Genomic DNA, 14,393 nt, shown 5'->3' on the forward strand with positions numbered 1-14,393 from the left:
CTAATAGCATTTCAGAGACTGTTTCCCCCTCCTCTGCTTACCAGATTCACTCCTACTTTGCACACAGATCATGTAGAGCAAGATGCTCAAACCGATGTTGATTATCTCATTATTTGAATCTAAAAAGGCCCCTAATTCCCAGCAAGGCAAATGTGTGCTCTCATCAGCTCCAAGCTGCCATACTGGACTATGGCCGTGCTTCATAGCAACTCGTCCCCTAATTTTATTTCTGGTAGAATACAATGTATGATATTTAGTTTCCTCTTTCTGCAAAAGATGCAGGAGAAAATTAAGTTGCATCTTCTTGATGTCTAAGACCTGCTTATTCAAGAGCTAAAAATATCCTCCTCATGAAGGGAGAAAGATGAACCAAGAATTTGGATTTATGATCTCAGCTCTGTAGGACACAAGATTCAGACAGACACACACCTCAGGAAATCAGTAACAAGCTAAAAGGTTTAAATGGGGAAATTGCTCAACGCAGAGCTGCTGACAAAGATCACCTGTGGAAAGACCAATGCCTTCGGATGCACTCAAGTGTCTCTGATCAGTCTCAAAGGTGCACAGAGGTTAAATGCTCAACATGACCCGCTAGAAGAAAGTGCAGAAACAAAAATGAATTCTAAATGCTTCCTCCAAATTAATGTCCAGTCCATGCTCTGCCCCAAGCACACGCAAACCGGGCAGCTTCAGACACCAGCTGACAAGCACCTTTCCCTCTCCTGCATCGCACTCTGCCACCAGCCTTGCCCAAAGGTGTCCCACGTTCACAGAGCTCACTGTACCCATGCCTTCTCCTCCCTCAGCAGCCTGTTTAGCACCCAGGATTCACACACTATCCAGGGAGACACTTAACAGTGCTATCTTGACGTTTGGCAACTTACCTACATGAAGACTAGGGCAGAGCCAGCACTTGCAGCCAGGGATGTGATGTGGGGATGAGCACTCCAAAAATACCTTCTGCAAAGGCTCACTGGGACACAGTCACCTGGACGCCTTCTCCCTGCCAGAGCATTCCCTACAGAAACAAGTTTTACTGATAAAACTCTACGGTTTTATCTCAAGAACAAACTTGCATGCATTAACTTAAATGCATTTTAAATATTATTTTAACACCCATTTACCCGTGTGACTGGCTGCTCTGCCTTGTAAATGATATCCTTTTAAATATGCATGCATTAAACTGAAAGACAATAATGGCCCCAGGGAAGTTGCATTCCATCAGGCAATTACCTGTATTTTTAAAATCACTGAATAAGTAATTCATGCAACCAATTTCCTTGCACATAACAATAAACAATTTTATCAGCTATATCCTGCTTGGGCTGTTGCATACCAGCATATTTCGGTTCTTTGAGAACCACTGCTAACCAGGGAAATTAATTGAAATCATAAGGTAGTGGGAGGGGAAAGTACCTGCTGTAAGAGGAGCTGACAAAAGCACATTTCTAAAATGGAGGTGATAAAACTGTCTCTCCCTGTGACTCAAGGGCAAATGGGCTGATTCCATCACATAATTCTAGCAAGTTGCTCTCAAATTTGCAGGGGACTGAGTGAGAAAAGCACCTAGCCAGTAGTACCGCTGCTCTGAACTTGCTTGCTGTCGAGTATTTTTGTCAGAGGCTTACAGCACTCTCCAGAATGAGCTCTATTTGCGTGCCACACATGCCACTAAAATCTGCGTATGTAGCTTTTCAACCAAAAACACTGCAAACCCTGAGTTATAAATAGGAAACAAAAATGAAAGGGGCTACACATTACAGAGTAAAACTAGTTACACGCTGACAGCCCAAAGGCATCAAATCTTTCTGGATGGGAAGACCTGAGCAAAATCAACAGTCCATCAGCTCAGCAGCCTTCTGCAAGGGGTGCCCAGCTTGTGCCTTCGGAGCACCACAGAGCTATGGCACTCAGCTTTCCTTATTAACCCTACAACATCGCGTGCTGCACTTCCATGACAGACCTTTGCAGCCAGGTGTCTGGATGCCACCAGTTTGCAAGGATCATCTTGAAATTGCATTTGACCCCTATTACCCTTATGCCCAAGCTTTGGAAGGAATGCAGTTTATAACTGGGGGTGGGAAGCAGAAGGAAAGATACGTTCCCTGCTCTTCCTTTGCAACCTGGTTAGCTTAGCCCCCCACTTTCGTGATATTTTAACAATCCCCAGCTGGATAGAGTACAACTGTGATCACAGCTCTGTGGCAGTATCCAAAGAAATAGGTCACTTGCGTTTATCTTTGCTTGTCATTAGTGTAAGGTTGTTGTTTGGAGGGCAGGCTATGGGATGGGAGGAGCTGGGCTCAGGCAGCCTGGACACTGGTGCCAGCTCTGCCACAGCCTCCCAAGAGCACATCACTTCCCAGCTTAATGTAAGCACTCACCCCTCCTTCTCCTTGGATTTCCACGAACTGTTGGTGTCCAGTACTTCTGAAATTCAGATCCCTGAAACCAGGTGAGGCAGAGGTCATTTGTCTGCTCAGCACAGTCTGCAGCGCTTGTCAAGGGTTTATGGCTAGGAAGTCATTGTCAGCACACAGACCGATTTATAAATATGCTTTTTTTTTGTTAATATAGTACAAAGATTTTCCTGGACTGTCGTACATTTGGAGATCTTATCTGTTAAGAAAACTTTCTACAGTGTTTCTAAGTAGGATATAGGATTAAAAAACCCAACCCCTAGGCATTGTATATGTTCTTAACATATCTGTGCTTCTCTAAACTATCTTTAATTAATGAAATATCCCCAAATTACTTATTAATAAGGATCTGTGGGTTTTGTAAACTCCAGACATTTTGCATGAATTAAAGAACAATATAATGAAGTTTTAATGAATACAAAGTCACAGTTAATGTAAAATTTATATATAGCATGCCAGAGGGGAAAGGAATTTAAAAGTGCTTTTAATCATAGGTTATTGGCAGCTGGATAGCTCATTTTTTATACCTTTCTAATGGATGCTTGGTATTTTTATTATCGCATTTATCATGCCAGCATGGTATATTGTCCAACTTGGTACAGTTCAAAAAGTCAAATGGAAGCCAGCTCGTTTAAAGTCTCATTTGCTAATGAGGCATTTCTGCACCCCGCAGTGAACGCGGAGCTGGTGTCCACAGTGACTGTGTTCTTTTGAGTGCCACAGACCGTCTGAGAGGGGCAGTTGCACTCTTACTGAATTAGCAGCGATACTTGACATATTCTGCAACAGCCATCAGCTTACTGGAGCTAGCTAGCTGAGATCTATCACAGGGGGAGGAAACATACAATTAACTTTTACTAGTTGCAGCTAAACGTGAACACCACAAACTCCTTGATTTTGCCCTAAGCAGTGACTGAGTGTGCACCTTTCCACAGAGCTGTACCCGTTAGCAACATTAATGTATTGGAACCTACAACTTCTTACTGTACTGACCCAGGGCAGTGTTTCAGCACACTTTCTTCCTCTCCTGTTTACTCGTGACCTTTTAAATGAGCCAACCATGTGCACAGCTAGCACCAATGTTTTACTTCTCCTGGGCTCTGTATTAGAAAAAATAGGGTAAAAAAATTAGGATAAAACTTTCAGAGAACAACAATTTTGTAGTGGGGTGGGCTTGGCTTAAAACCATTAAAATCAACAACAAATTAAGCTAAAAATGGTTCCATGACAACCAGTCTAAAGGAAAAGAAAATTGAGACAACAACTGAGTGGAAGTGTAAACAAATATAATATATATTATAAAGAATCAATGTATTTTGATTAACTCTATAACTGTTGAATGCATTCAACACAATTGTAAGGACATCCATTATTTTAATGCATTAAATACTTAACCCACAAAATTCAAATAGTGCAGGAGAAAACTGAATGCCAGAGGTTCGGTACAACTACTGCAATCACATTTTCTTTATGAAAAAAACAAAACAATGCTTTAGTGCTTCCATTGTACTGTTTTAGTAATGTTCATTACAGTATTTTTCCCTTTATGAACTGGAAGGATACAGAGCTAGAAAACGTTTTAGTCTTTCACTTTCAATATGACATTTAGTAAAAAAGTTACAAAACCTTCAGCTTTCAATAAATGAACACACTGGAATTCTTCAGCTAACATAACACTGGATTGTTGCTTTATAGCCAATAAAGAACCTCAAAACAAGAAAGCAGGATCTTGTCTTCAGCTACAATAACATTAAACCCAGAGTAATTACAGTAAATTCCACGGAAATAACCTGGAGTTACACCAGAAATACAGAGGTGATTGCTCCCCCACCTTCTGAATCCCCAGAAGTCAATGAACTAAGAGCTTAAAACGAGAAGGTTACATCGCAAAATGAAGCGGCAATTACCTTCAGGAGTACCACGAGATATTTCAAGACTGAAATTATTCTGAGTCAAGTTGAACGGGTTTAGTGCATTATGATTTGGTTTTATAAAAACATTTAAATGCACACTACATATAGAATACTTCTGTGTTTCATAGTCAGGTAGTTAAAATCACCGTATATTCCTTACAGGTAGCTCTGAAACACATGGACTGAAAAATAAAGATGCTAAAAATCCAGTTTAAAAAAAAAGTGAACATCTTATGAAGGACATTCTATTATCAACTGTAACTTCTGCTACCAGTGTTCCCATTTGATGGGCTACTGATGTAAAACTAACCAGAAAAAACGTATTCATCATATATATAAAAATCAAAACAGGCAGGGTTCCTCCTTCCAGGCTGGAAAAAAACTCCAAGACATACGGCATATTTAACCAATATAAGGGAGCTAAACTTTACCCAAGCCTTTCATAATGCACTTAACGAAATATTTTATTCTTTTAAAACAACCATTGGTATTAAATAGAGCTTTTTCTTTACATACAGTATTGTTATATACAAAACAAACACAGAACAAAGACAGATGAAAAAAAGAACACATGACTTCAGAAATTCTGAAGCTCAGGAATATTTTGGTAGAGGTCCAAAGTCTCTGGGTTTGAGAAAGCTCCCCGCTGCTCAACTTCTTTCCCCGCAATTATTTGCTTCACAGCTACTTCCACTTTCTTTCCATTTATCGTGTACTGAAAAACAAAAACAGCATTGCAAAATTACACTTTTCAGGTAGTAACTTTATGAAAAAATAAAAAGCCTCACCACCTATCCAAGAACTCAACCATGATTTAGCACAATGTCTTCCCTTTTCTGTTGTATTTGATGCATCAGAATCTTTTCTGCATCACTTGAAAAGTGAAATTTGAAGAATTTGAAGATAGGTGATTTTAATTTATTACTCCTATTTGGTAATACTGTGAGAACCTGATGAGGCTCCAATTTAAACCAACAGAACCAGATCAGAATTGTGGTATCAACACTAAAAATTTGTTGGTTTATGTTTTGACACATCTATTTTTCAAACAATTTTTAATTTTCTAAGGGTGAGCTCAAAGCCCAAACCCAGTGACTGGTCTTTAGGAGAAGAAAACCCATGACTTACCTTAAATGTACAGCCATTCTCCTTATAGGGTTAAATGAAACACTGAACTTAAAATTTAATTTTAGATGACCTTCTCTGCTTTTATTTGCATCAAGGTTTTAATACTACCTTCCGTTGGGCTAGTACCCCTGTAAAGTTTTGGGAAAAACTTTGAAAAGTTGACCTTCAAACACATCCTTAGCCTTGTCTATCTCCTCTGGGAATGAAAACCAAACTTGCTCTACTACTGAATCTGCTCCTGCTGATCAAGAAACCCAGGTTGGTCCAGGCCTCCAAAGCTGTTGAAACTCCTCCTCTCCAGGAATCACCATTTTTTATCATCGATCTTTCAGAGCAGATTAAACAATCCTTAATTCAATACATTCTTTCAGTGTTGCTCTTGATACTAAAACAAACATTTTCTCATTAAAACTACCAAAGTCATGTGTAATCCTACTCTCTTGAATCACCTTAAGCAATCAATCTTCCTCCTCGACAATAAGCAACCTAAGTGTTCTGGTTTCTGAACGCTTGTGAAAGTTAAGTGGACTGGAAGGGAACTGTCCCCTTTAAAAAAAGATTACAGACTGTTCAGCAAAACTAAATTGTTTAATCAAACAGGCAAGCATCTTGTAGATCATGATCAGAGTGCTTATCTGGTCAGGACAGGACTAGAAAGATTTGCACAAAGAATTTGCAATGTTCTTCAGCATCTGGAGATGCCATTAAAAACCATGCTTTGCATTACTGAAGTGATTAGCAAATCAACAGAGCTATGTTATTTACTTCTACCAGTATACAGTGTCAGTATTCCGTCAGAATTAGGCTGTATTTCAGGTGGAGATTCAAATACATTTCTGTAAGTAGCAGAAAGTAGAAAGAGGTTTCTGTTCCAAGCAAAAACTTCAAAGAAAGATGGGAGACAGCTTTGATCACTTTACTACTGGCATATTTACCTGAAATGTAATTAACATTCACTTAATTTTAAATTCAGTCAAAGTGTGAACTAATTAATGATCTAAGCAGGCTCTCCTGAGGGACAGACCATCATAAACACCTCACTACCATCAACTTTATGCTGTACATTCTGGTGATTTATGCAGTTTACAAGTTCAACACTTCATGCAGAAGCTAAATTGCAGCCTGGAAAATCTAGCCTTCATGATTTAACGGGTGCAGGGGATTTTACATTCATGCTAAGACATTTTCTACCTAATACTATTGGACAGCAGTGGCCTGAAACAGAAGTAACTCAAGAGATCACATTCAAATGACTGTGCATTATATGGAGGCTGGCAGTCCTAAACCCTAGACCATTTCCACATAGAAACCTATACTGGCAGTAAATGAGTATCAGAATACCAGATGATTGGGCTGAAACCTCCAGCCTCTTCTCTGGACTCAAGTCTGTGTGCAAATGGCCTTGAGACGAGTACTCTCCGTACCCCGATCCTGCAATGAGCTGTCTGTAGAGCTGTTGGGGAGGCTGTAGTATCAGAGAGGACTAGGAAAAAAGCCAGGCAACCCAAATAAGAGTTCACACTGCAAGGAAGAGTAGTGTAGAGTACTGCAGTTCACAACTCCAGAAGACTAAGCATGCAGTACATTTAGCTATAAGATTTTTTCCTCTCCCTTTTGTAAGCAGAAAGATTTTATTTTAGTTATTGCTACTGGTAAGACAGTGATAGAGATACATTTAAATGGCTCAACAGATGTAAAAGTGAAATGGTTTACAAAATGATTTTTATAAATTTGCTCAGTGCTCTCAGCTTTCATAAGAATGTTACTTCAGACAAGAAAACAGAAACAAAATAAGCTTATGGGTAGCCTGAAAAGCTGAAGTTAAATTACCTTCTTAATATTTTTCTTTAAAAGACTTTAAGTATATATTACTGAGAAAATGCAGCACATATATTTATAAACTGAGAATGGGCATTTTTAGGTATTGTTAAAAAAACAAAAACATGCTTAGCTGAAAAGGAGATGAAATGATGTTGCTAGGCAACAGAGACAAACTATTTATAAAGCTCGAATACACTTTTGAGATGCTAAAATTTCTGTGCATGTGGGTTTGAAGAGCAATGACAACTGCTCCTTAATTACTATTCAAGGTGACAAAGAAAAAAAGTAGGCAGCATTTTTCATGACATACCGGAATGCCTTTGGTTTCTAGAATGAGGCTTGGAACATGCCTGGCAGAAAGCGCTACACGTATTGCATCTCGAAGTTTTTTCACCAGATCCTCGCTGAACGCATGGTTTAATGCCATCTTCAAGAAGAGTATCACCCTTTCCTCCCCATCTTTGTTGTACTGAGGAACGCAGAGGCTATCTGAAACCTCCTCAAAGGCTTCAACTGAAAAAAAAAAAGAGTCCTTTTTAGCACATGCTTTTGTTATGTTCTGGATGCACATTTTCTCTAATTGCACCAAAAGAAATGCATCACCTGCCCTAGAGCTAAATAGGAAAAACAGACTTGCTGGATTGGTTGTTCTACAAGCCCTCCCTTCACCTACTTTGTAATTCTAACTCCTGCTCAGGTACAAAACCAGGCTTAAGGACCACATATATTTACGCACAGGACAACAGTAGTCTGCCAGAACTTCTGGAACTGACGATGACTTTTATGCTAAACTGTTTTCTTTGGCTTTTCTCACAATCCCCATTGCTGCTTAGACAGAAGACTAATGTGCCTGGTCACACACAAGAACAAGGAATGGCAACAGGTGCCCAAGGCCCAGACTAGTACCTGTGCACACCCAGTAACACCACGTTTCACAAGACAGACATTTGAAATAGGAAGCAGTGTGTGGCTTGAGAATCTCATGGGGACTGGATTTAAATCCTAAGAATTCAAACCAGTCCCTGCTAAAGCTGCTATTTATACTACAGAACCATCGAACCTGGGGAGGCAGACCCAGATGCCATTTGTACCGGGATAAACCTTGAGCCTTTGTGCCAGTTCCAGCCAGAGACTGCTCCCCAGTTTAAGCTCAGAAATGTTGAAATGGAACATGACCCGGGGCAGCTGCCACCAACACCCACACAGCTCTTCCACAGATGAGGGAGGCTGATCCTCCAAATCTCACACAACACTAGGAGGATGCTGCTCCCAGCAGAACACTGTTTACATTCAGAAGGCTGTGGCAGTGCAATTTAGCTTCCCCACCCTCCTTTTGCACATTTGGCTTCAACTGCAATCCTTCTGTCCTGGTTCCTGGAATCGTTCCTCAGTCAGTTATGGTAGCATACGCTCAACCACTTATTAGGAATGATAAAATAAATCAACGTCAAGAGCTTGTCTTAGGCAGAAAAAAAAAGAAAGGATAGCCTCAGTTTAGGTACTCTTATTAACTTGCATGAAATTATATCTGTAAGGCCTTGTTATATGAAAGGAACATCTTACAAAGAACATCTCAACAAGTCATTTTCAGTCCTACAGACATTTTAGGAAGGCAACCAATTTCAGGCCTACAAGACAGGCTCTTACGGTTAATGCTAATATGCTCTGTACCATCTTCCATTTGAAAAACAGCAGGCCTTATTACTTACTCTCTTCAAACACCTGTATAATGCATATATTTCAGATTTAAATCAACAAGGTCATAGATGAAAGATGTGGAAAGTTAATTTCATACCTATGTTATAGATTTCAGAACTTCCAAATCTTACTCCATTCGGATTTAATGTACCATCACTGAAAGTAACACACAAAACAAAGAAGCATTAAAATGTAATTAGAGTTTGATCAAAAGAAAAATTGATGCAATTAACCAAGTTTCTCTGAATTTCATGCAGGGAATATGCAGACAGCCACCTCAGAAACAGAATTTTAAAAGAATTAAGTTCTGTGAAAAAGGCCTTTTGCTCATTAGAACAAAATTTCAGAAAACTCAGCATTATTCATTCACCTTTCCTCCTCCCTCTTCTTTCCAGCAGCCCAAATGAGGTTCAGTTATTTCTCATTTTAGCTTAGAAATACACATATCTACCACCAACAAGCAAACGGATCAAAAATCTTTCTAGTCTGCATTTTATTGCAATTGTGTGCCATTACTTTACAGTATCTTATAGCTGGAACTTGCATTTCATATATAGCATCCTCACACCTTGTATCTGTTGTGTAGGTCTGTTTGTGGCAATGCCAAAAAACTTCAATAGTCATTCAACTTTGTTTTGAACAGCAGCTTGTAAAGGCAAACAGAAAATTTAGCCACATTTGTGACCTTGAATTTTTCTATGATCTCTAAGACAAGCACAACTTCATACCTGATTTTTTGTAATAAAGCTGTGCTATAAAGCAAGTCAATAGCAAAGCCAAGAACAGAAAAACAGTTTTCCTGATTCTCTACCTTGAATGTGATGCACTTTCAAAACCACCAAAAGCTGATCCATCGCTATAAATCATGGAAAACTAAACCAAGTCGAACATCATCTTCATTTGCTTATACACAATGTGGCAGCACTTAGAAATGGTTTCCCTTCCCTCTAATCCAGCTGCTTTGATTAATTCAAGGATTCAAATCTGTAACATGGAATTTAACAATCCAAATTCTAAACAGGCATGACGGACAATCATGTACATTATGCTCCAAGGTAAAGTTCCCAATTCTTAAAGCTTGTTTATTCAGAACACTTTCACCAAAATACTGTACCTGCGACCAAGCATCACAATTCCTCCTGTCTTGGGATTAATTTTGCAGTAATCCCCATGGGCCCAAACACCTATTTGAGAATGACAAAGGTTAAGCAGCTGGTTTCTCATCCTTCCACGCACAAAAGACATTTGTGTAACAACAGGCGTACCATCCATTTTTCTATCTGTTTTACAGCAAGAATCCCAACACATCATACATATTTTGAGAGCTACCCATGGCAAATGTAGCAGTACTTAACTGTGCAAACAATCCACATTGCATTTATTACAACAAGCTCGCTCACACAAGGGTAGCTCACACATTATGATCAAACCCTAGGTTATTTTATGATTGCTTGTTTGCAGGCTATCTAGCATCCTTGAGAAAACTGATGAAATTCTGCTCTGAACGCCACATTTTGAGGAAACAAAATCTTTCACAAAGGTAATGATACTCCCACCAGTCTTTCTTGACCCACTTCTTTCACAACGCACAATTCTGCGCAAGCAGCTCTCTGGGTTTGCACAATAGGTCTCAGCAGTTCACTAAGGAGCTTCTCTGTGCTTAATGCTCTTGATTATGTAAAATCAGATTTGGCTCTTCAGAGCTGGAATAACTTTTGTAATATTTTTAAGACTGAGACCACTACAATTGTCTGCCACAGAGGCAATTGCAAAACAATTTATTTTTTTTTTATTTTTTTACAGAAAAACAAAGCCTTGATAACACACATGCATGTGCACATAACACCGTTTTCTATTGTACCTGTTACAACCTTGTTAATCCCATTAACAAGGAAAACTAGAAAAGGATTTTCAGACAGAACCTCTGAACCAGTTATTTCAGTCCAACAACTCTGATTTTTTCCACTTAGAATAATGCTCACAAGCAAGCTTCAACATTCCCTCAGTTTTCCTGTATGATTATCTCCTGCTGCACATCCCGACTTTTCTTGCAAGTCTACTCTGTATTACTGCTATTTATAGAAAAGCTATCTCCAGAAAGAAGCAGCTTGAGGTCTTGCTCCTATAAGCCCCTGCCCCGTAAGCAGCAGGGAGTTCAGCATCCCTACGCCACATAAGCAAAAACTCGGTGAGCACAGCTCACAATGATTAGGAAGATGCTGTGGGCCAGAAGCTTTCCTTTCCTTTACTCTTACCAGAAGCGGAAGACTGTATGAATACAGAATATGCATGTCAGAGGCAGCACATACTTAAGCCTCATGCTAATGAGGTAGCAGCCCAGCACTTATCCCTTAGGATTCACTCCTGCTAGGTAGAAGCAGCCTGGCAGAGGTGCTGTAGCACTCATTAATGGCAGATTGCTCCCTGACCTCTTCAGCACTTTCACTTCACACTCATGCCAAGCAGTCTATGTCTGCACTGCAGATTATCAAGCTGTTATAGCCATATATCTGCATAATGAGACCAGGAACAAAATGGGATTGGAGCTTTCCAGAGATTCTTCTTAAGTGATCTGGATCCGTATTCATAACAAAACACTAGAAAATAGAGTGAGAATTATCAGATATGCCTTGGATTTCTCACCCTGGAAATCTAGATTTAGAGCTGCATCTGCCCATCACTGGGCAGGAATAAACCTGTACCTTCCTAGTAGCAGCAATACAATCTATGCTCTTGGTCAGCTTGAGCAGTGTCCAACACCCTTCGATACATACCTGGGAATTTTGAAAAATAAGCCTTCCTGTATTTACTTCCATTCTCATCATTCCAGAAGTGTGTAGGTTGACAGGGAATAGGTTTGGTACAAACCAGCTCTCCACTTTCACCCCAAACTGGCTTCCCTGTTTACAAAAGAGAGGCATTGTCTGCATTTCCCTTCGGTAAAGAAAGGAGCACCAAAACAGCTGACTGTTACACATCTGATGACTGTAAATTAAGGTCATACCTGCTGTATTTTGTAAGTGCAGTAATATTTTTGGATAATATCTGGATAATAGTTACCTTCATCGTTCCATGCTTCTACAGCCATTCCAAGATTTCTGGCCTGAATTTCTCCTTTGTAAACTGGAATTGTAACATTCTGACCCATGAAACATGAAATTATATCTGTCCCACCTATAATAAAAGAAGTCAATTTAGATTACACAGTACATTTTGTAAAAAGCTAAACTACATAAGAACTCTAGAAGAGCAGACTGCTATGTTTGCCAAATGCTTCTGATCCACATTAAACAGCACAGAATAAGAATCAGCATTATCTAGGATGTAACATGACTTGTCATAAAGGAGGTTTCTTCTCTTACTTTAGATGTGCATCTCTTTATACACGTATTACCTTCACGCAGAAATATTCCTTAAGGCATAACTTTTCTCCTTCAAGCAGTTTCTTTAACCATTTAAGGAAATTTCCACTTATATAAGAGTGAGAAAACAAACAGGCCCTAGTTTACAGAGTTAGATATTCAAGATCACTTGAAAATGTTTTCTTGTTTGTTTTCATTAGTTTAAACTATTCCATTCAATACTTTTTTGTTCTCATTAGCACAGTGGTTTGGAGGGAGGAGGCAAACACAGGATGAATAGTTATCTCAATTAAAAATAGGTATTGTCATAGTGCTTGCTTAATTGAAATACTTATATTCCAGGACCTTAAAGAAGTAGAATTCTAGGACAAGAATACTGTTAGCTTTACTCAAAAAATAGTCTTCCACATTTGAGACCATTAATGTCTATAGTAGCAAGTCTAAAATTCAGCGCTACTCTAAGACCAGAGTCAGAAGTGACCGCAGTAGCAGAACACTCAGACTTTAAAATCAGACTAAGTTAAAAAGCCTTGTGAAAATTCAGCCTTCATTACAAAGCAGAATGAGGGACCTTATGAATGTGAGGGACCTTATATGAATACAAGTTCCCTCAGCCAGCACTCCTTACAACAAACCACACAGTATGTGGGCTTGATATTTCTCTAATTACATAATTTACAAAAATCTGTCTGCGGTGCCAATTATGTGGCATAAAAGAATTGAAATGGGAACAAGGAAAAACCTCTAAGAGAATTTCCTGCTAAAGTCAGCTATTTTCAGAACACTATGTTCTGTAGGTTAATAGACTCTTTTCTTGATCTCACCCTGTTACCCCAAAGGGCAGCCAGTCAAAATAAATGGTCCTGCTTAAAAAAGCTAAAACCCCAAACATCCACCATGTCAGAAACACTCCGCCTAAAAGCTTTTGCGTACAAGCTTCATTATGGCATACTGAATTATACAGAGAATCTCTGCACAAAAGAGACAATTTAGTCTAACTATACCCAAACCTGAATGATTCAAGGCCTAAGCTTGCCAATGTAGCAAGCAAGCAAGAAGGAAATGCACAGGCAACAAGCAATTACCAAGATGCATATAGCCTAAAAGCATCACCTGAAATGGATCCCAGGAGGACGCTGTTTTTTATATGTTTGTAGACATACTCATAGCTTTGAGATTTGAGTGGTGATCCCGTAGACAATATAGTGTGGAGTGTTTGGAGATTGTGTGTTTCACCTTAAAAAGAAGGAAATCAAACTAGGTTAAGGCAGAATTTTTACAAGAGTTTGTAACCATTTGTCACTATAATCCAGAAAAATTACATAAATGGCTTGTTTGTGACATGATTCAGAACCAGAACCTGGGAGGAAAGGCAGGAAGGAGGGTAAAAGGGGATGCAATAGCCCTTGGAAGCTTACATGGTTTTAAATTTTTCTCTTCTAGCACAGCCAGCCACTTTGCACCCGTTCCAAGGATGGTGATCCTAGAGGGAGAAAAAATTAAATGTTTTACATATTTAAAGACTTTAAGATTCTGCAATTCCCACTGTAGTAAGCAGGGGCTGAAGGCACTCTGTACATTGATTAGTCAAGCAATGTAGTTTCCTAAAGCTTTCTAAGTGCAAGGCACATCCTTTTGAGCCATCAAAGTTAGTCAGGTCACATGTCATTTCTGTAGCTTTGGAACTTTTAATTCTATCTTTAAATATTAAGCAAAGCTTTCCCACCTTCTGGAAAACGTTCGCTTTCATTTATGGGAATTTGTAACTGCAGAACACTCCAAAGACATCACAAAATGTTTTAACATTTACTCCATTAATTGGCCTTAATTGCCACTGAGCTGTTTAACACAGATCTGCTGCCTTGTTACACTAACACATGAAAAATTTGCCATTTTGGGGCACTGTGTAACAAAGAATACTTTGCTCTGAAGACAGCAGTCAGTGATTTTCTTAGATACATACTCAGTTCATATCTGAGCTGCAGATGTCTAACTGAACATGAAATTTGGCCTAGCTACTTTTAATAAATGAATTCTGACACTGCAAAAAG

General features: G+C 39.2%; 1 protein-coding gene across 1 annotated transcript in view; it reads right to left on the bottom strand.

The window, feature by feature from the left end:
• Positions 1 to 3,689: 3,689 nt before the first annotated feature.
• AACS (acetoacetyl-CoA synthetase) overlaps positions 3,690 to 14,393 on the bottom strand; it is a 41,578-nt gene continuing 30,874 nt past the window's right edge. Inside the window, exons 11-18 of the mRNA XM_035565015.2 lie at positions 13,761 to 13,825; positions 13,456 to 13,578; positions 12,041 to 12,154; positions 11,755 to 11,880; positions 10,095 to 10,164; positions 9,078 to 9,136; positions 7,593 to 7,795; positions 3,690 to 5,048 (exon numbers count right to left, since the gene is read on the bottom strand). Of these exons, the coding sequence (XP_035420908.1) occupies positions 4,911 to 5,048; positions 7,593 to 7,795; positions 9,078 to 9,136; positions 10,095 to 10,164; positions 11,755 to 11,880; positions 12,041 to 12,154; positions 13,456 to 13,578; positions 13,761 to 13,825 (898 nt within the window). The 3' untranslated portion in view covers positions 3,690 to 4,910. The remainder of the gene's footprint in view (positions 5,049 to 7,592; positions 7,796 to 9,077; positions 9,137 to 10,094; positions 10,165 to 11,754; positions 11,881 to 12,040; positions 12,155 to 13,455; positions 13,579 to 13,760; positions 13,826 to 14,393) is intronic.

The sequence above is a fragment of the Cygnus atratus genome, chromosome 17 (genome assembly GCF_013377495.2).
Source record: "Cygnus atratus isolate AKBS03 ecotype Queensland, Australia chromosome 17, CAtr_DNAZoo_HiC_assembly, whole genome shotgun sequence".
Classification (NCBI taxonomy): domain Eukaryota; kingdom Metazoa; phylum Chordata; class Aves; order Anseriformes; family Anatidae; genus Cygnus; species Cygnus atratus.